At 39.8% G+C, this 19,530-nt stretch overlaps 1 protein-coding gene across 9 annotated transcripts in view; it reads left to right on the plus strand.

The window, feature by feature from the left end:
• Positions 1-19,530, plus strand: part of DGKI (diacylglycerol kinase iota) — a 217,073-nt gene that overhangs the window by 81,981 nt on the left and 115,562 nt on the right. For all 9 annotated transcript variants that reach the window (XR_012586453.1, XM_074582700.1, XM_074582709.1 and 6 more), the window contains 4 exons: positions 7,152-7,247; positions 10,589-10,663; positions 13,101-13,157; positions 14,749-14,814. Coding sequence is in view for 8 of the 9 variants with exons in the window: in XM_074582700.1 (XP_074438801.1) it covers positions 7,152-7,247; positions 10,589-10,663; positions 13,101-13,157; positions 14,749-14,814 (294 nt within the window). In the remaining variant the exon portion in view is untranslated. The remainder of the gene's footprint in view (positions 1-7,151; positions 7,248-10,588; positions 10,664-13,100; positions 13,158-14,748; positions 14,815-19,530) is intronic.

Raw genomic sequence — 19,530 nt, forward strand, 5'->3', positions numbered from 1 at the left:
TTGTAGTTTTGTCTAATGTAATGCTGTCTTTTCACAGCAGGGCCATACAGTATACATTCTCTGGCATAGGTGATGTTATAGCCAGAGGGCAATGCAGAATATGCCTTACGAAAAAGGAACCATCTTAACTGCTTGTCCCTGTGATGTGTTTATGCGTAGCCTCTTCTCCTACCCTTCCCCATTTTAGCCATCACTCCCACAAGTTAAATGATAATGTAAGCAATTCTAGCTCAGATTCTCAAGTAGGTACAGACTGAGCCACCTCATAAAGTGCCTATGTAGCATTATGGATCTGGGCCTTTGTATATTTTCATACTGCCATTTGCTCCCAAGGAAAATAACCATAAGATTTTGTGCAAAGTCATTCTGCAATTTTCTTTTAAGTACTGCCTTTTAGCTCTTGCTTTCTCTGGTGCCCACAAAAATTTTGACAGCCACCTAGGATATTAGTGTGTTGAGCTTCCCACTGGCCAAAATTGTCTCATTATTTTATTTGTCTACCATGCATTTGACTGTTGATGCCAGTTTCTTACCTTCTCATTAGTAGGCATTTATGGCCCATGACCACACGCCTTAGAATGCTAGTTATGTCCATTAAGAGGCATTTGAAGACATGCAGCTTCCATTTTTGGAGTTCAATGAAAAAACTTGAAACTGATCTGTGCTTTGTGTTCTGTGAGTACACAGAGTTCTCTGGGTGCAAGATGAATGTTCTTCACAGGAGAAACATTATAACCTTATACCATAATTTGTATGTACTAAAGACACACAAAAAAATCTTATAGACCTCAACAGGAATAGAAAACTATGTATTTGAGTAGAAGTTGAAAACTGGCATTTGGCAATATGTGATACCAGTTTTGTAGGTTTTACTTTTACCTGCTTCTATAAAATTAGTTGGTTGAGAGGGTCTATTCAGTTCCATAGGATATTCTAACATGCAGGAAAAAGTTTTTCTTTATACTTTCTACTAAATACCAGAAGATTGCAAGGCTGTGATCTCACTGGGATCACAGAGACATAATGCAATAGCACACATGACTGGAGTGGCACAATAAATAGATACGGACTTTTTAGGAAGGACAAGGCCAGGATGGTGAGGATGGGGAGTTGTCCTTCATATGTGAGAGAAATCGGAATGCTCAAAGTTTCACTGTGGAATGGATGATGAGCAAGCGAAGAGCTTATGGATCAAGATTAGATGGCAAACCAACATAGGCACATTTTTGTGGGTGTCTGCTACAGATGCTTTGTTCGGGAGGAGGCAGAAGATGAGGCCGCCTTCAGACAACTGGAAAGACTCATGTTTGCAGGCCCTGATACTCAAGTGGACAACATGAGCCATCCTGATATCTGCTGAAGGAACAGAGGGCACAAGCATTCCAGGAGGTTTCTGGAATGCATTGATGAGAGCTTCCTGATGCAAGTGACTGAGGAGCTGATGAGGGGAGGTGTTCTGCTGGATCTCATACTTACAAACAAGGGAGAAGTGGTGGGGAATGTGAAAGTCAGGGAAGTCTTGCCTGCAGTAATGATGAGATGGTGGAGTTCAGGATCCTGAAAAGAGGGAACAAGGCAAATAGCAGGATCATAGCCCTGAACTTCAAGAGAGCAGACTTTGACCTATTCCAGGAGCTGTTTGGAAGAGTAACATGTGATATGAGTCTGAGGAGAAAAGGGGTCCAGGAAAACTAGTTGATATTCAAAGATGACCTCCTCAATGCTCAAGAACAGTCCATCCTCACATGCAGTATGTCAAGCAAAAGCATCAGGAGGCCTGCATGGATGCATAAGGATCTCCAGATAAAACTCAAATATTAAAACAAAAAACCCCCACCCAACAACACCCCTGCACACTCCTCCCCACAAACCCCTCCAGACCAAACACATCCTCCTTCCGCCTTCCAATACAACAAGTGGAAGAAGGGTCAGGCCAGCTAGGAGGATTTTATGGGGATATGGGTATCCCATTAATCATATAAAAATGTGTAGAGGTGTTGGGAGCTTTAGTTCCGCTTAAATAGTGATGAGTGAAAGCTCTGTGCATACTTAAATTGCTGGAAATTGGTGTGCGGATGACACTTGAAGCAATGTGTTCAGGATCAGTAGTACTGCTTTACTGTTTCTATTTCATCAAGGTTTGAGAACTAATGTTCTTTCCAGAGAGATCTAAAGAGAAAAAAGGTCTACTGAATTTCAAAATGGTGGCCACCTCTATTTTTCAGTGGTGTAGAGGATTCAGCGATATTACAGAAGGTACCCTTGAAAATAGGTATTTTTTTGCCATTGCTGTCAAAAGGACTGAAGTTAAGCTGTTGTCAGCCAAAATAATGGTTCATGAGAACATAGGGAGTCATTGTCTCAGTTGATAGCATCTGGACATTGCTCCTTCATGAAAATAAATGTTGTTATTCTGCTTCTGCATACATATGATCTTTCAGGTGATGGTAACAACAATCTCAGAAGCTCAGCAGAGACTACAGGAGTGGGCAACTAATGCAGGGATGTTGGAGAGCATGGTGGGGGAAAGGAGAATGGCAGAAAAAGCTAGAGAATGTGATGAACCTTGACCTAAAAGCTGAACACCCAAAAAAAGTTCTGAATGTTGGAGCCTACGTATCTTCTCCATGATGTTTTGTTTTATGCCCGTGTATTACATTTGTAATAATTAAAGAAAAGATGACCTCTACATGAAGAATATTCCCAAATTAAAGTGTGCTAAGGTGGAGTTAAAATTGAGAATATATATCAACAGAAAAACATTTGGGACACTGCTATTGTGTTCAACATGAGCATTGCAGACTCTGGAATTTCAGAGTTAAGGGTAAAAGACAAGCCATACATGAGAGAAAGACATCTGGGAAAAAAGACATGCAAACTTCTTTCTTCTCGATAGTGATCTCATAAAGAAAAGGGTTAAAGCTAATTATTTTTGTTTACAAATATGCTTAATTAAATTTAGATTGAGGGGCACTGATTTTACACCAATCAAGTTTATCACCCGAATGTGTATTTGTAAGAAGATTCATCTCTCTCACTGGAGAGGGAAAGGGAGAAACAAAGGGAAAGAGTTCTTACTGGCTTATTTTAGAAATCTGTCTTATGTAATTTTTTGCGTAAGGTCAGTCATGGCAGGAGTGGAGGAGAGCTCCATTCCTCCCGTTACAATTGGAGTTACAACACCTTTGAACTAGAAAGCTGGGCTGGCTGGTGTATTTGTTTGGCTGAGTATCTATGGCTGCTTGACACGGCAAATTAAATTACCCAGGTTTGTCTGCATCGCTTTTGAAACCATGCTGACTGCAGCTTGAACAGTGAGGTATGGAGATACTAAGGGCTTTAGGAAAATGGTAACACTTGCTCTGTCATTTAACCACGCTGGGGCACTTAAGAGAAGAAACCTAGTTGAATTAGTGAAATGTGCACAGCAAGTTATGATCACGTACATGTAATTACACGGTTCCCAAACTCCTAGTTCTTGAATTCTGATTTCTCTTTCACTTCAGGGGGGATTGTGTGTGGTTTTTGTTTCACATGCAAGGAATGTTTGCTATTCTGAAATTATTTTTGTTTGCTATTAAGGTGGTAATGGATCAGGAGCAATCAAATGGGAGGTCTCCATCTGGGAGAGCATATTGAGTTCCTGCGTCCCCTGTGAGGCAGGCTGCATCTGCCAGGAAAGCACTGCTGCCTCCGCCTCAGTGAGCAGGGGCCCTTTCTTTCCACAGGACACCGAGGACACACACTTACAAGGGCTGGGAAGCCAGGCGAGGAATCAGAGTTCTCAATTCTCTCTTTAACTGTGCAATATTAGGCCACATTCATTGCTGTTTTATCCACGATGACGGACAGTATCCCTTTTCTGTGCAGCAAATCAAAGCAGAGCATGTCAGCCTAAAAGCATGATTTGTCAGACCAGCTAAGCTGGTCTAACACTGAGTTGGTACTAAAAGCATCAGTCCCACTGAACCGACCTTTAACCCACCACTCCTTGTGTCAGATCCAGCAGTTATGTGGTCACAAGGTCAGTCATTTTGTCTAGCTGATTTGGTAGATAAAATGTATCTATTTTTTCCGGCAGTTGAACTGATTCATGTGTAGCTTCACAGCCACCAGATCCAGCATGAGGGAAATGGCAAGATGATGAGACTGGGGTCTTAAGGGGTCAGGGTCAGAAAGAGGACGACTGCCTCTTTAGTAGCCATTTACTCCTAAACCCAACATGAAGACATGAAGTGCAAAATAAACCAAACTGGCAAATTATATATGAAAAGGTTGCTGAACTCAAAATTCTTGTGGAAAAATATCTGTGTCAAAATAAAAAGTGATGATGTAGCCTTTACTGTGCTTTAGTTCTGTGTTAAAAAGGAGCTCGTACTAGAGGTAGTCCCAGTGACCTCTGTCAGCTTAAGTGTTGGTAGATGGAGTGCCCTCTTGTCCAGCACATTGTGGAATACTGCCTGTAAATTTTGGAGTAGAAAATACTGATTTCCTGAAGTCAAAATTCTTCATAAAAATGCATTGATTTTTGTCAAAATATCCTATTAGAATTGAATGAAAGTTTGGGCTTGGAAAAGGTCAAAGCATTTTCCTTTGACTATATCATCTTGATTTTCACAAGTGGCAACAGAATGTCTCATCATATAAATGGCAGCGCCCTGTAAAATTTAAAACAGTGAAGTTCAAATAATTTGCTTTGATCTTATTGAGACAAAATAACGGACAGGCAAAGCTTTTTGAGGGAGGGCGTTTTCGTCTTGGGAAATCTCAGCCCTTTGCTCTGATTCGGGATGGAAGAAGATTTTTTCAAATGTCGGTTTGTTGTAACTGAAATTGTGAGTCTTCACACACAGTGCTGTGAAGTTGTTTGTGACAGTAGGTATCTGGAGGTGTGCCACTCGTACCAGATCAAGTTATTTACATTTTTATTATCTAGTCTTGTCAGAAATTTATCACAGCGTGAGCTACAAAGGTCATCCTTGTAGACTACTTACTGATTGTATTTACACTGTGATTTAAAGTCAGACGTGTGAATCTATGACACAGTCTGGAACAACAGAGAACAAACTCATTGAGTCTAAACTAGGTTATAGAAATAGGCCATTTTATCTTTAGAAATCCTGGATGGCAAGTTATGTGGACATGGCCTGAATGAAGGAATGTTTAATCTACTTTTTTAATGGAATTTTGATTCTTCATTAAAAATTATGTCCCAGGAGCTGTGTGCCTTCTTATTTAGCTTTCATAGTTGATCCTTCCTAAACATCTTTTATAATCCGTCAAATTTAGCTCTGGGTTATAATGTGGAGTTTGCATTGTTTTGTCAGCAGACAATGTGCTCAGGTCAAACACTCTGATGAGCTCGTATCCTCCTGCTTTGGTTGTCTTGTCTGGCTCCTCACAAACTGGGCAGGACATTAATATGTTGGGCTATACTGTGAGCATAGTCATTCTATTAGTACGATGTGGCTAGGCTTCCATGAAGCGCTGTAAAACTGATATAGTTCTTGCCAGAGAAAATTGCTTTAATATAAGGATAAACTTGAAAGGAAAGAATTTACAATCTGAATAACTTACCATCTGAGTAAGGCTTGAAGAATTTTTTTTTAAGCTAATTCAAGTCCTTAAAAACTGTTTTGCATTATAAAAGTACTGAAAATCCTCACCTATACTCTCATGCACTGACCTGTATGGTTTAGGAAAATCTCTGTCCCAGGGAATCTATAGTTCAGGTGGACAGGCAGACAAAAGGATGAGAAGAACTGGGGGCATAGAATGGTGTGCAACTAAGTGATGTTTAATCAGAATGTAATTGCAGTGGGCTGGAATCCAAGTCTCACTCTCATCTGGCCCCTTGCGCTGGGGGATAATACTGGGTCTGACCTCAATGGGAACATTTCTGACGAAGTTAGAAGACTTGTGGACTAGTAGACCTCTCTCCAGGAAAAAAAAAAAAAAAAAAAAAAAACACAAACAACGTCTTATTCTTTTGGTTTAGTTGAAGTGAGCGCCATAGTTTTGGTAGGCACCATGTGCAAACTTGCATAGGTCTTGGCTGTTGTGAATGCGCTTGTTCTCCAGAAACCAAAGAATTTGCCACTTCTGCTTCTCTATATTACCTAAGAAATCCACACGGCAAGAGAAGCTTTCTCATTTCATCGCTTTGAAACTGTCAGTGGTACTTTAAATAAATTATTTTAACTAAGATGGCTATTTCAGAGCATCCTGCTGTCGGACGCCATCTGTTTGGTAAGCGTCATCGTTTGTGACTTCTGCAGTGTGGGAACCAAATGTCAGAGACTGTCAAAGCGTTTTCCATCATGCTCTAATTCTGGCTGAACAGCAATCCTGTTTATTCACTTTGTTCAAATAGTGTACAGTAGAGTTCTTAGGCTTTTTAGTCAAGCCAGGATTACAGCCAAGTGAAAACAGTAGTCTTTCTACAAACAGATTTCCTCAGACCAAAAATTTTTTTGTAGAATTAAGGTACATTCGGTCAAATGAGACTATCAAAGAAAAATGAGATGTTGCTCTGTTAATCACTACTAGTTTTCAGTGTGCTAGGTAGATTTTTTTTTTTTGAGAGTGTTCTCAGTTGAATGTATCATTCTTTCAGGTATAAAATTAAAATCTGCTCTCTCTTTGCCTCTTAATGTTTTGTGGATGTTTTCATAAACATACAGTGTTGATCCAGCCATTTTAAAGAAAATATTTTTTCTAACCTACAGTTAATGTTATTTTGCACTTCTGGACCCAGCTCTCAAATTTCAGTATCATGTTTTTGTTTCACCTTTCTTGACTTTCTGTTTCTTTAACAGTCTGCATACATTTCATGCTTATGAAATTTAGAGTCCCAGTTAATCTAGGTAGCATGTGGGAAGAACATGGACAAAGTTTGTGTACATTTAGTGAAATACTTTGGTTCTGATTGGTTCTGATTGTATCATCAGCATCCTTTAAGCAGGGGTGGTCAGACAGGGTAATACTGTTATAGCTTTGTGTTGTAGAAAAACAAAACAACACGTGGTTGTGTGGTTGCTGGTGTGTGTGTGTGTTTCTTTTTCTAAATTAGTGATGAAAATCAGATTTTTTTTTTTTTCTCTGTACTCAGCTGAATTTCACAAACAAGATTAACAATCATCTGTTCTCAGGAAAATGCTGTGAACGGAGAGCATCTGTGGCTGGAGACAAATGTTTCTGGGGACCTCTGCTACCTGGGGGAGGAAAGCTGCCAAGTCAAATTCTCGGTGAGTTATTTTCAGATTTCTTTTTCTCTTTCTGAGGTAATGAGCCTGATGTCAGACCAATATACTTCTCAGGATCTTAGGGGTTTGAATTGTTTATTGCTGCTGTTGATGCTTGTGCTCCCGGATGCAAAAGGGACAAAAGGCTGCTGGTTAAATACTTCATCGCTTGGGGAAAAAAGCCCCAGACAATTTTGACTGATCCAGATTGTTTACACAATGAGAATGGATGTAATGAGTAGCTTTGTTAACATGGTAAGGAAAAAAAAGTTAGAAATGTTCAAAGTAAGTAGCCTATTTTATTTATATACACAAACATATCACTTGCTGCAGTCTCTGAGAGTAGAGTATGATCAAATTTTTGTGATTTTTAGTCACTGCAAGGATTTGAACTGAATTTTCCAAACTCTTGAGTGCACTCACCAGCAATGAGTGCACTCATATTTGAGTGTTTGCCTTCTCCTATTGAAGCTTTTCTTCTGTTTGAGAATATTTGAGCTTTTCCTTCTCCTATTGAAGCTTTTCTGCTGTGGATAAAAAGTTTCATTGGATTGATCTCTAACCCGTGTGTGTCTCTTCTTTGGCTGAGGAGTCACTGTTATACTTCCAGTCTGCTTCAGCAACTCTTCACCTAGTATTTCAGTTAAACTGCTTCAACAGAAGAAAAGAAGAAAACCAACTGTCTTATCTTGGTATTTAAGAAACCTGGTGAGACAGTGTGATCCTGTGTTCAAGCCCTTGCTTTGAATCAGTGCTCGAGGGAGCATCCGTGCTCTTGGACTGCAAAGTGTAAGGGGAGGCTGTCTTCTCTGGGGTGTTTGTGGATACTGCCTGGGACTCTTTTCAATACTATCTATTTGTTTTTATTAAAAAAAAAAAACAAACAAAAACATTTGATACAAATTGAAGCATTTTGATTCACCAATCACTCACGTTTTTTGGGGCACTTTGATCCAAAACACTAGTGCTTTCCGTAGCCTCAACTTAATATCCATCCCCTATAGCTTCTCAGGAAAATTGGTTACTTTATGGCATATAAGATTAAGCCAAGCCTGGGTAGGCCTGTGCCTGTTTACAAAGAGTACCAAAGCAAAGTCCCAACAGTAGCAAACTGCTGATTGTGGGCTAATAATCAAGAGGATTGTCATTGTGCGTTTGCCCTGCACTTATATTGGTCCTGAGGCACCAGGTTCCGGAAAAAGCTGGAGACAGGATTTTGGTTTTCGGCTGAGTGGACCTTTGGTCTGACCCAATATGACTTTTCATGTATTCTTAATAGAAGTTTGCCTTTCAAAAAAATGAGTAAATACTTCCCTGTAATTTAGCTCATTGAAAGTAGCATGGAAATGTAATAATATGTTGCATACGATTTGCAAGGCTGTGTCATAGCTTTAGAGGGGTATCTCTCTAGGAGCTGGAAGGACTGTTTGCAGTAGCTGGTGAATTAGACCCACTGATTTACGCTTTTATCTGGGAATGTTGGGAGTCATCTTACGTGGTGACAAGACTTTCCACCCAAGAGGCCTGAGATGTTGAGTTGTATTTAGGAAGCAGCAGGGTTTAAAGTTGCTCAATTCTTAATTGCCTGGCCTTTGCTTGACCTGACTGAGAGTCTTTTAACTTTCAGGTACTAGTGTATTGGTTCCCTTTGGGGAAAGTGATATCTGCGTTTATAACACTGTGTGGGGCTTTCATTAGACTAAGAACTAGAGATGGAAATGAAAATCCAGTTAGCTTTAGTTGTGGTTAGTTTAACCTGATCTGTCAAAAGGCTAATGCTTTTCCAGTTTGAATCTTTTGATGACGCTGCATCTTTCTGTGCCTGTCCTGGTCTTCCTTTGACTTAGCTCTTTTACATGTAAACTACTTAAGATGAAATGTTTTCGATGGAGAAGTGGTGAGAAATAATTAATCTGTAACTGCATAAACTTTGCATTAACGTGTTAGCCTATAAAGAACACAAACTCAGCCTCTGGAATATGGAGCTGAAATTTCATGATAAATCAAAGAAGTTAGAAGTAATGGAAAAATCTGAATTTTTACTAGCATCTCACTACAAATGGTTGTTACTACTTGCAATGCCAGCAGCATTCAAAAATCATGAGAACAACTTAAAAAGCAAGATGTTAAAAAAAAAAAAAAGATTCGATTGTAAGGCATTAGCTTTGTTTGCTTTTTGCAGTTTTTCATCTTAGGAATCAGTTCCTTTATATTGTCTCACTCTTGGGCAAACGCAGACTAAAAACATATTTAAACTTAATGAAACACATGAAAGCTTAGTCTGTTATACGATGTCATGATTCTTCAGGTGAAACATTAGAACAACATTCCACATATATGAGAACATGCACAGTTGTAGTGTATCTATACAGAGATAAGTATGAGACTCATCATTATGAGACCAGGTAAAACTATAATAATTATTCTACAATGTGAGCCAAAGCTGTGTTCCCTGTTTCTTGTTGAGTTTATTTACAATATATTGAATATTCTAATGAAATAACTTGTTAGAAACTTAAATGAACGTGAATAAATTCAATGTAAAAATCTGAGGCAAATCAGTCTCAACTTACCATGTGTTTAGAAATTTTATGTCCCTCAAGCATAGGTCTATAAGTTAAAATTCTATGAAAATTAATTCCATCTGGTTTATTGAATTGAATATATGCAAGAAAAAAAGAGTAAATATATTCTCTCTCTCTCTCCTGGATGTATTCTCTTGCCTTTGATAAGCCTTAGCCCAGAGGATTCAATGGAAATTATTTTAAAAGCCCTACTGAAATTAATAAAACTAACCAGCATAATTAGGCTGAGAATTTTATCCCTGCTGTAACATTTCATAAACATTTAACAACATTCTGTGAGAAAGTAATCATTCTCTGGTAAATGACTGAAGTATCTTTCTGCAAGTCGATGGTCAGGCCCATCCAATTAAATATCATATGATAAGAATGAAATGACACACTCTTCCGAACTGGTCCGAGTTCTCTGATTTGCATGTATGTTTTTTCTCCTTTTTACACTGGTGCTGTTCATCATCTTGCTGGGCTGGTCCCTTTTAGAATGATGATCTGCACTGTTAACAGCCTTACCTGCTGCCTAAAAGGGAGCCTTTTACCTGTAGTTCATATCCTGAAGTACTGCGGCTCTGTCTTTCACAAAGTCCAATTCTTAATGGGAAGAGCTTCGGGCCTTTTTTCAATATACAGAACAGTTGAGAGCACCGAGAGAGGAATAAGCATATGTTGCATAAGGAGAGAAACGTCTCCAGTTTCACAGCTAACTTTTTTTCCTCCTGAGAACAGTGCACCTCCATGCACACACATCTCCCTTTCCTCTTGCAGAAATCTGCTCTGCGGAGGAAGTGTGCTGCCTGCAAAATTGTGGTCCACAATGCCTGCATGGAGCAGTTAGAGAAGGTAAGACATTGCCATCTTCTGGAGCCTGACACGGACAACACTCATTTAATTCTTTTACTGAAGGTTTCAGGCTGGAAAACGTCATATGCCAAAGCAGGCTTTCATAGCTGTTTTGACAATATATTTGTTAAAAAGTTGACTTAAAATTCCAGCTTATTTTTTAAAATAGATTTCCTCAAAATAATAAAAAAAAAAAGAATCAACAACCCCCCCCCCCCCCAGAATCCTTTCACAATTTTTATGATTAAAATATTATTTCCCTCTATTTCTAGATTGAAAATTGAAGCTAAAAAACGCGGTATCCTTTCAGGCACAAAATTGGCCTTTCAAAATTCCTCAACTAAACTCAGCTTAATTCATCTTATTACAGCTATATTTATTATGACCGATGCAGCATAAGATGCTACTATGAACATTTTTCAGTGTTTACTAGACTATAGCATTTTGTCCTCAAAATCTCAGAAATTAAGTTCTTGTTTTTAAAATGGAAGACACCAAACCTGTTTGTGTTTGGTTTTTTTTTTTTTGTAGTGCCATTATTTCTGTGAGTGTCTGTCCTGCTTTTCAGTTCCTTCAAGGAGTCCTTACCCCCAAGTGCCTATAGAATGTCTATCACAGAGTTGTCTTCCCATCAGTGATTCTTCTTCATTATGCCTAACTGTTAATGTGTTGAAGAAATTTCCCCCCACTGTTTTTCTTTCTTGGTGGGATATGTGTAAAGAAATATGGGTGGGAATTTCCCCATTGATTTCATTAGAGCTTCATTTTCACTCCTATATGTTTTGCAGTGTTGTTTTCCATAAAAGAAGTGGATGCATAACAAATTTATAGCAGCAACCCTTTGGAAAGAGTTTTTCCTTTCCAAGTATTTGGACTTGTGTTGACGAATGTCACAGTGATTGCCATAATACCAAGTTGGAGAGGTACCATTTCCACCCCCGATGCTTTTACCCACAGTGAAATTAGCATTAGCACATGCTTTCAGCACAAAATGTTACCAGTGAATTTTTCATGACTTCCTTCATCAGCGGCAGTGCTGACTCTCCACAGCCCAGCAAGTTGGTGGCATTGCCAACCGGAGCAAATGAGCACTTAGATAAACCCCATTCTTTTAGGCTTTTTTATGCCATTCTGGAGACCATGAAATTCTCCTCTTGGTAGAGCGTTGTTATAAAGTCTGCATCCCTCTTAAACCCTGTGGAATTTAAAACTGGTACATAAATCTTATGCTTGGCCCTCTTTGCAAAGGTGTAAGTTGTAAGTAAAATAAATATAAGCTGGAGGTCTTTCCAACCTGTCACGACTCAGCATGGAAACAACGCATTGCAACTCCATGGGAAGAGCAAGGGAGGAAGACTAATATTGCTACGGCTTTTCTTTCTTCTTAAGTAATAAGTATTTTGTTTACTTTTTATCTTTTTATTTTTTCTCACTCCCCATCCCTTGAGCTATTATTTTGAAGGCCATTATTAAATGAGGGAAGAACTTATTTACATGTGAACCATTGTGTTTAAATTTGGGGAAACTTGATCCTTCTGCCTTCCTGACAAAAACATAGCTGTGCAGTATCCTTAAGCGTTTTGTTCTTTTAAAGCTAGTCAACTTAAGCTTGAATCCATTTCATTTAGTGTATCCTTACCTCACATATCCTTTGGCCTTTTCCCGTGCCTCTCTTTTTTTCTTTGGTATATTTTTTTTTTTCTTTTCTACATCCCCCCTGCTCTTATTTCTATTAATCTCAAAAGGTTTTGGGTTTTTCTCTTAGGACTCCCATGATTGTTAAATGCTTTTTCTCTTCACTTTCCTAAACATGTTTTCTGTTCATGGAAGTTCCTGTTGTCCTCTTTCTGTCTTTCCTCTCCTATCTAAAGGAGGCAACAGCACTGCATGAGGCAGTAAAATGCTCCCCAAAGGGTTTGTGGTTGAGGAGGTGGAAAAAAGCAGCCTCATCTAAGCAAAACGTAGAAATTTAGGGTAATTTGCACAGCTCTTCATGTGGAGGAAGATTTCTCCACAGGCTTTGTTTATGAAGACTTAAAGCTGGGTTGTGTCAAAAGGTCTTACAGAGTTAGATTTCCAGCTCCTATTAACTTTTGAGATCTCAGCTTAAGTCCAATTTGGTTGCAAATGATCTTTAGAAAAAAACAAACAGATGAAGCGCTTTCCTTCTAGGCAAGGGGGCGACAGTTTAAATAGTTGAACGGAGCAGGCGGCGATAGCATTAGTGAACATGAGGGCTGTGTGGAGGTCTAGCAAGCAGAATTATTATGCCATATGAAAAGCGATTTTCTGCCATCCAAGTAAGTTATTTTGTTCACCTAACAAGCTAATATTGTAATAGATAATAAATATTTTGGAAGTCCAGCCTAGATCAACATATTGAAATGAATTTTGTCTCAGCTCACTTTCAGTTCTAACAGCTTTATTTTAATGCTAGATTAATTTTCGCTGCAAACCGACTTTCCGAGAAGGAGGCTCCAGATCTCCAAGAGAAGTAAGTAATGGACAAATGACGATTGCTTTTCATTTTATTTGTGTGATGATTCACCTGGCGTGGAGCTGCAGCGGAGCTTTTAGATTTAGAGGAATCTTAGTTGGAGTATTGGTTCCCTGTGAGACATTTTCTCCTCCCCAGAATAAATAAAATGAATTCTAGCTGAAGCACTCCATTACTTACACTGACGGAAACCATTTCATCTTTGTGTTGTCTCTTTTCCCATTCATTTAGCTATTCTGTCTTTTTTCTTCTTTTTTTTTTGGGTAGCATTTCTTGTTTTCTTCCTGTCCTCTGAACTAGTATATTTTTTTCTCTGCTTCCCTCTCCTTCCACTTGCCTCACCCTTAGTTTTTGTTTTGTTTTTTTTTTCCCCTAGAAGTATCTCTAGTGTCCTAAGTTAGTAAAAAAATAATAATAAAAAAATAATCAAACATTCCAACCCCTTATAGTTTGTGACTGGCTACTGTATGAGTTCAGCTCCTTTGAAGGTGCTGGACATCTATTGTTCTCATTGCTACATTTATCTGTCTTACATAGTTAGAAGCCAATGTTTTTTTAAAAAAAAAGAGGCCAAAAATAGTCGTTGAAACTTAATTTACGCATTAGGCATTTTATTTGTGTTTTAATAAAAAAGAGGAAAAAAACCAACCTCTGAACTTTGATAGTTGGTTTGGTGGCCAGCTTGCTCTTAGCAGAGGTAGCTCAATTCCCTGCCACCTTGATGGTTCAATGTTGCTGGCGTAACAGCGTGGCGCAGACAGGCCCCTTCTTAACCCCCTCGCCTGCACGGAAAGAGGGACGGCAGTGCTTCTCACCCTCCCATCTCTTGCTCACCTCTTGCTGCCATCCAGGATGTAAGTAGTCCAGACAGGGAGAAAAGACTGCTTCAATGACTGCTCCTTCCTCCCCTCCTTCCCTTCTCCTCCACTGACTTGTGATTTTTCGCATGATAAGGCTGCATTTCCAAGCAGAATAGAGCGGGGCCCTGCATTGTGGCTGAACACAGCAGTGTTTGGGCCCTTCCGTGCTTTGTATTTAGGTGATGATTATTTCCGCATCATGTAATGAACTTTCTTCTTTTTGTAGAAGAGTACCAAGAGAGTAGTTCTGGCTGCATTTCAACATGGATAAAGAACACACAATCACAGAATTCCCTTCAAATTCCCTTTAAGGAAGGGACCTTAAAGATCATCAAGTTCCAACCCCCCTGCCATGGGCAGGGACACCTCCCACTAGACCAGGCTGCTCAAAGCCTCATCCAACGTGGCCTTGAACACTTCTAGGGATGGGGCATTGACAGCTTCCCTGGGCAACCCGTTCCAGTGCCTCACCACCCTCACAGTAAAGAATTTCTTCCTGATATCCCATCTAAATCTGCCCTCCTTCAGTTTGAGGCTGTTACCCTGTGTCCTGTCATAACACTCCCTGATAAAAGAGACACCATCTCATCCTTATTCCTCCTTCAGTTTTGGTTGTGTCTGGGGTTTCCCATGGGCACCGCTGCATTTTGCTCCAGAAAAGATTGCACTGGCTGAAGGGACAAGCTGACATTGCTTCCTATAACATATTTTTTTTTGTCCTTTTGCAGAACTTTGTCCGACACCACTGGGTGCACAGGCGGAGGCAGGAGGGGAAGTGTAAGCAGTGTGGAAAGGTAAGATTTCCAGTGCAGCACAAGCACAACGCTGGGCACTTATGAATTCAGGGTAGCCAGTAGGTCCGTCTGGTCACTGAAATTTTTCTATCCTGAACACTTGGCCTCTCTTAAGGCTTGATGACAAGCCTGATATGTTGAGTGGTAGCAGCCCTGATTCCCACGTGGGAAGAGAAAAGGCAGTGGCATCTGCAGGAATGAGCACATTGTGTGTGCTGTGACATCGCGCTGCACTGGCTGCTGAAAATGAGGAGGAGGAAGGCTGTGGCTCCTTGAGCTTCTTTCTTCGTTAAGCTAACCCTGCGCCAATATGGTGTTCTTGTAGTGCTGTCCTCTGTGCCAAAATCGTGATGGCCTATTTTTTCAGGCTTCTGGAAAAAGAAATGCTGTTTCTTTCTCTCTGCCCTGGCAGACTGTAAAATTTGTGAGACTGTTTCACATTTCCTCTGATGCATAGCTTATAAAAGCTTATTTCTAAAAAGCTATAAAAAGGACTAAGAAGTACCTTAGCTACTGAAGACCTTTCTTCTGAAATATTATGAACCCCTGAAATCTGTTGAGAGATATTTAAAAATAAAATTAATACAGGGTCTTAATTCCTTTCTCTAGCACTATATTATATTTTTGCCTCCCTCTAAACATCAGCTAGTAAGAAAGTGTATCTCGTGTCCATGGCACAGCGCTTAAGTCAGAGGAAAATTAGATTTGTATGTGGATATTGATGTAGATCACCGGTTACCAGCTGCAACAAGGTATGCCATAAAAATGTGATGCCCATTTATAGCAAGTAGCATGCAAACAGTGCAACAAGGCACTTTGCATGCAGTATTCTTATGGAATGACTTTACAGTGATGCTCCCTTCCGCCTCTGCCATGTTGGCCTGGATCTCCCTTAGAGGCAGTAAGTGTTGATTTTGCAATGGGAGTACTTACTGCCTATCGAATCAAAAGCTGTGCTGGGTAAATTCATGTGGGCAATGTGACCAGTCCATCCTAAAATTCCTATCAGCCCTGACTGTTATGGAGAAGTTAAGAGGAAATAACAGTTTTTCCTTGAATAAGAAGTATTCAGTTAAGACCAACGTGGGTGTATTGTAGTAGAGTTACTCTTTGTCAAGAAGCAGAAGGATTAGGGAAAATGATAACAAGAAAAAAAATCCCATTATATTTATTGGCCAAGCAGCCTCCTATTACAGCAAAATACTTGTCTGTCTTGTGCTCCACTGCTATGTTTCTTGTACCTCTGAGTGAAAACCAACTTTTATATTTTCTTGTCATGCAAGAAAAAGGGAACTATCATTGAAATGGAATGGCAGTAAATTTAAAGCAATAAAAGAAAGTATTATTCATGGAATACGTAATGATTCTGATAGACCTCACTGCTGCGTAACCTTAGTCCTATCCCATGGCTGGAATTGGATGGTTAAGTATTTTAATGATGATTAATAATAGCTTGAGTAAAGAAAGTAGAAATGAACATTGAGGATATACCCATCTCACGCTTCATGTCATAAGCCAGTGGAAAGGGATTCATTCTCCTCAACACCCTTAGCCTGGCTTTGTGGCTTTATATTTTGTGTGTCCTCTGTGCCATGGCTGACACTTCCTGAGAACCGGAGAACAGAGGTGTTGATGTTAGTGTCTCACCTTGGATCAGAAGTGCAGTTTGGAAGGAATTTTACTGATTGTCATCCCTTACCATGGTTCACATGTGGAACAGTCTGCAGCAAATGAACGGAATTCCTTTTAGATTAAACTGACATGCAAGGCACTGTTCTAACGCTCTGCAGCTACTCACGGGCACTCAGTCCACAGGACCAGAATACGGCTAATTCAAAGTAAAATTCTCTGAAAATCCTTGTGCATAGTGTTGTCAGCACCAACAGAGCCTGTGCTCCCACTATTACATGCCACTTGCTAGCGCAGATACAGCTTACGTGGTCTCATTTAGGCTTCAGTTCTCTTCTCCTTCCCAGGGGTGATTTAATTGCTGTACTGCAAAAGTACTATATGCAGATATTGGTGCCAGCGAAGGGGGCCTAGAAAGTTCAAAAGCTTACCGAGTGCAGTGGAACCAAACAATCTATTTCTGTCTACTTGATGTGATGATTCCCCTTTTTCTGGAACAGGAGACTGTAATAGAAGGATGGCCGTATCTCTTAAGACAAAGTACCATCGAGCCCAGTATTCAATAGTGGCTTATTATGGAAAAGTATAAGATGGGGCAGGTGTTTAGTGATGCATCCCCAAAAGAGTCTCCTAGCTTCTAAGAATTTCTGTCTCATGAGTTTCCAGTAATGGCGCCTTTATCTTTAACAGCCTATGATAACTTTCTCTCCTGTGATCTTGTCTAGTCTCTCCTTGGGTAAAGTTGTAGCATTTGCAACACACTTTAACAAGGAATTCCCAAACTTAACTACATGCTGTGAGAAGAACTACATTTTGGTTGTTTTGAACCTGTCACTTATTAGTCTTCTCTAATGCTCCATAGCTTTTGTGTTGGAAGAGATGGCAAATAAATGCTCCCAAACCACGTCCTCTATACCATTTGTGGTGTTTAAGAACTCATTCCTTTCTCTTGCAGGCAGGAAAAAATATAGTTTTGTAGCTTTTAGCTGTTATTAGCTGTTTGTTACTTGGGTTCATCACAAAAAAGCAGATTTTTTTTTTTTTCCCTTATGTAATACAGCATAAGAATGTTCAGATCATGTGGCCCCGCATCCAGTTCATGACTGTGTGCAGTAATAGAAGCTTAAAGATGAATGCAAAGTTATCCTTTCTTCATATACTTCCAGTTACCAGTGGCTTAGGGATTTTCTAGGGCTGAGAAAGCATATTCGGCCACCATGCTAAACAGACTCTTTTTTTTTTTTTTTTTAAACTTTCTGTGGTGTCGGAAGCAGTGTGTCCACTCTACCCATGCAGTGGGCAGCTATAGTGTCACTCTCTCTGTGTTACTGGTCCCCTTTAAGGGCCTGTGGATTGATGCAGAGCTGTATGCTTTCCCTGCATATAATGGTAGGATTGAAATTTCTAGTAGTTGTGGGGCAATTCTAGTTCTCTGTTATTTTAGCAGAGATCACCATCCAAGTGCTGCTGTTGCCGTCTGTATTCAAGCTGTAGTAATACCAGTCTCCACTACAGTAACGTTGCATTGGAATATCTCTGGGAGCATTAAAAAGGGAATAAATAACATGAGAAAATACATGTAAAAAAACCCTTATTAGTCCCCCTAACACTGATGTGAAAATACTCTTTCATGATAAATACATTTGAGAATATAACAAAAACATATTGGAGCTAGTAATCCCTCTGTGCTCTGTTTGTGCATGGCCGTCTGTATTAACGTGGACTTTGATCCAGATTATTTAGACAGATTGTAATCATCGACACAAGCTAGGGATTCAGGTGCTCTTTTGCTCCAAATACACTTCCTCTGGTGTGCACAACTGTTTATTTTTGCAGGAGCAGCTCACAGCATGGGATTTCTTGTGTGGTATGGGAATTGGGTGCCAGTGAACATGGGCTAATATTCTGGGCTGTTATTCTCACAAAGGTGAAATTAATTTTCTATCCCAAAATTTGTGCAGAAGACCTCCTTGTATGACCCAGGAACAAGATAGCTGAATTTTAGTTTTCCCTCTTATCGAGAGAAGGCAGAAGAGACGATTTCTGGTGGAATATGGGGGGGCCCAGTGTTTCAATCTGATAGTCTCCATCAAATCTCACTGTGACCTGCAGTGCATTGCTTTGTTTTATCAGTTCCTTTATTTGTAAAGCTAGCTTTCAAATAATTGCTGTCTTACCTCCAACATGTATCCATATGAAGAATTAGCTCATATTTGTAAAGCAATTGAGGAAGAAAAGTGATGTTTTATTGCTACTTATCATTAATATGTTGTTATTGCTGTATCATTTTCTCTAATGACTCCCTAAAAGCCAAATGGCTTACTGAATAAATGAAAAATGGTCCATCTAGAACCAGACAAGCTGCTCAGTCCGTATGTTTAAAATACACCACTTATGGGCTGTGGAATTAATGTACTGAATTTTAGGTTTTATTACTGGAGGTTTTGGTAGAGAAGAATTTCTCCCCTGGTTGTTAGAAAGGAGAATAAAACAAAACATTTCATGCCAATGAGGGGCTGAAATAATTTTCTTTTAATACGCTTTAGGACAAGAAAGAGTGAGATTTGTGAGAAACATTAAGAAGCATTTGTATAAGTGAATGAGATTAGTGTGTTTTGTCCAGTGTCAGACCTCCGTTCCAGCACTCGTATCATACGTGCTGTCACTCTGTTCTTGTGCCCGCACCAAATGGCAGGCTAGATCTGCCCAGCCAGAAGCAGCTGGACAGCTGGTCTTTGTGAAGCCATTTGACTGTGTTCCATTACTAAACCTGAATATGCCAAATCACCATCATTACGAAGAATGTAATCTCTTTGAATTTCTCTGAATGCAAAACCTGAGGCATTAGGGGAAGGATTAAAAAAAAAATAAAATAAATCTAGGTAGAGGTGACACAAGCCTTGTTAGGATTAGGCCTTAGTTGGTGGTGTGATCCACCTGGCAAGCTGTTTTGCATACATGCTGGGGACACCTGAAGAAGCTGCAGTGTGCGCTTCTGCATGGCAGGCAGACAGGGAGAGCTGCCTCCTCTTCAGAGTATTGGTAGGGTTGTCCTCAGCTACCATGTATGGACATATTGGAGCTCAG

Source organism: Larus michahellis, chromosome 1 (assembly GCF_964199755.1).
Source record: "Larus michahellis chromosome 1, bLarMic1.1, whole genome shotgun sequence".
In the NCBI taxonomy this organism is placed as follows: Eukaryota; Metazoa; Chordata; class Aves; order Charadriiformes; family Laridae; genus Larus; species Larus michahellis.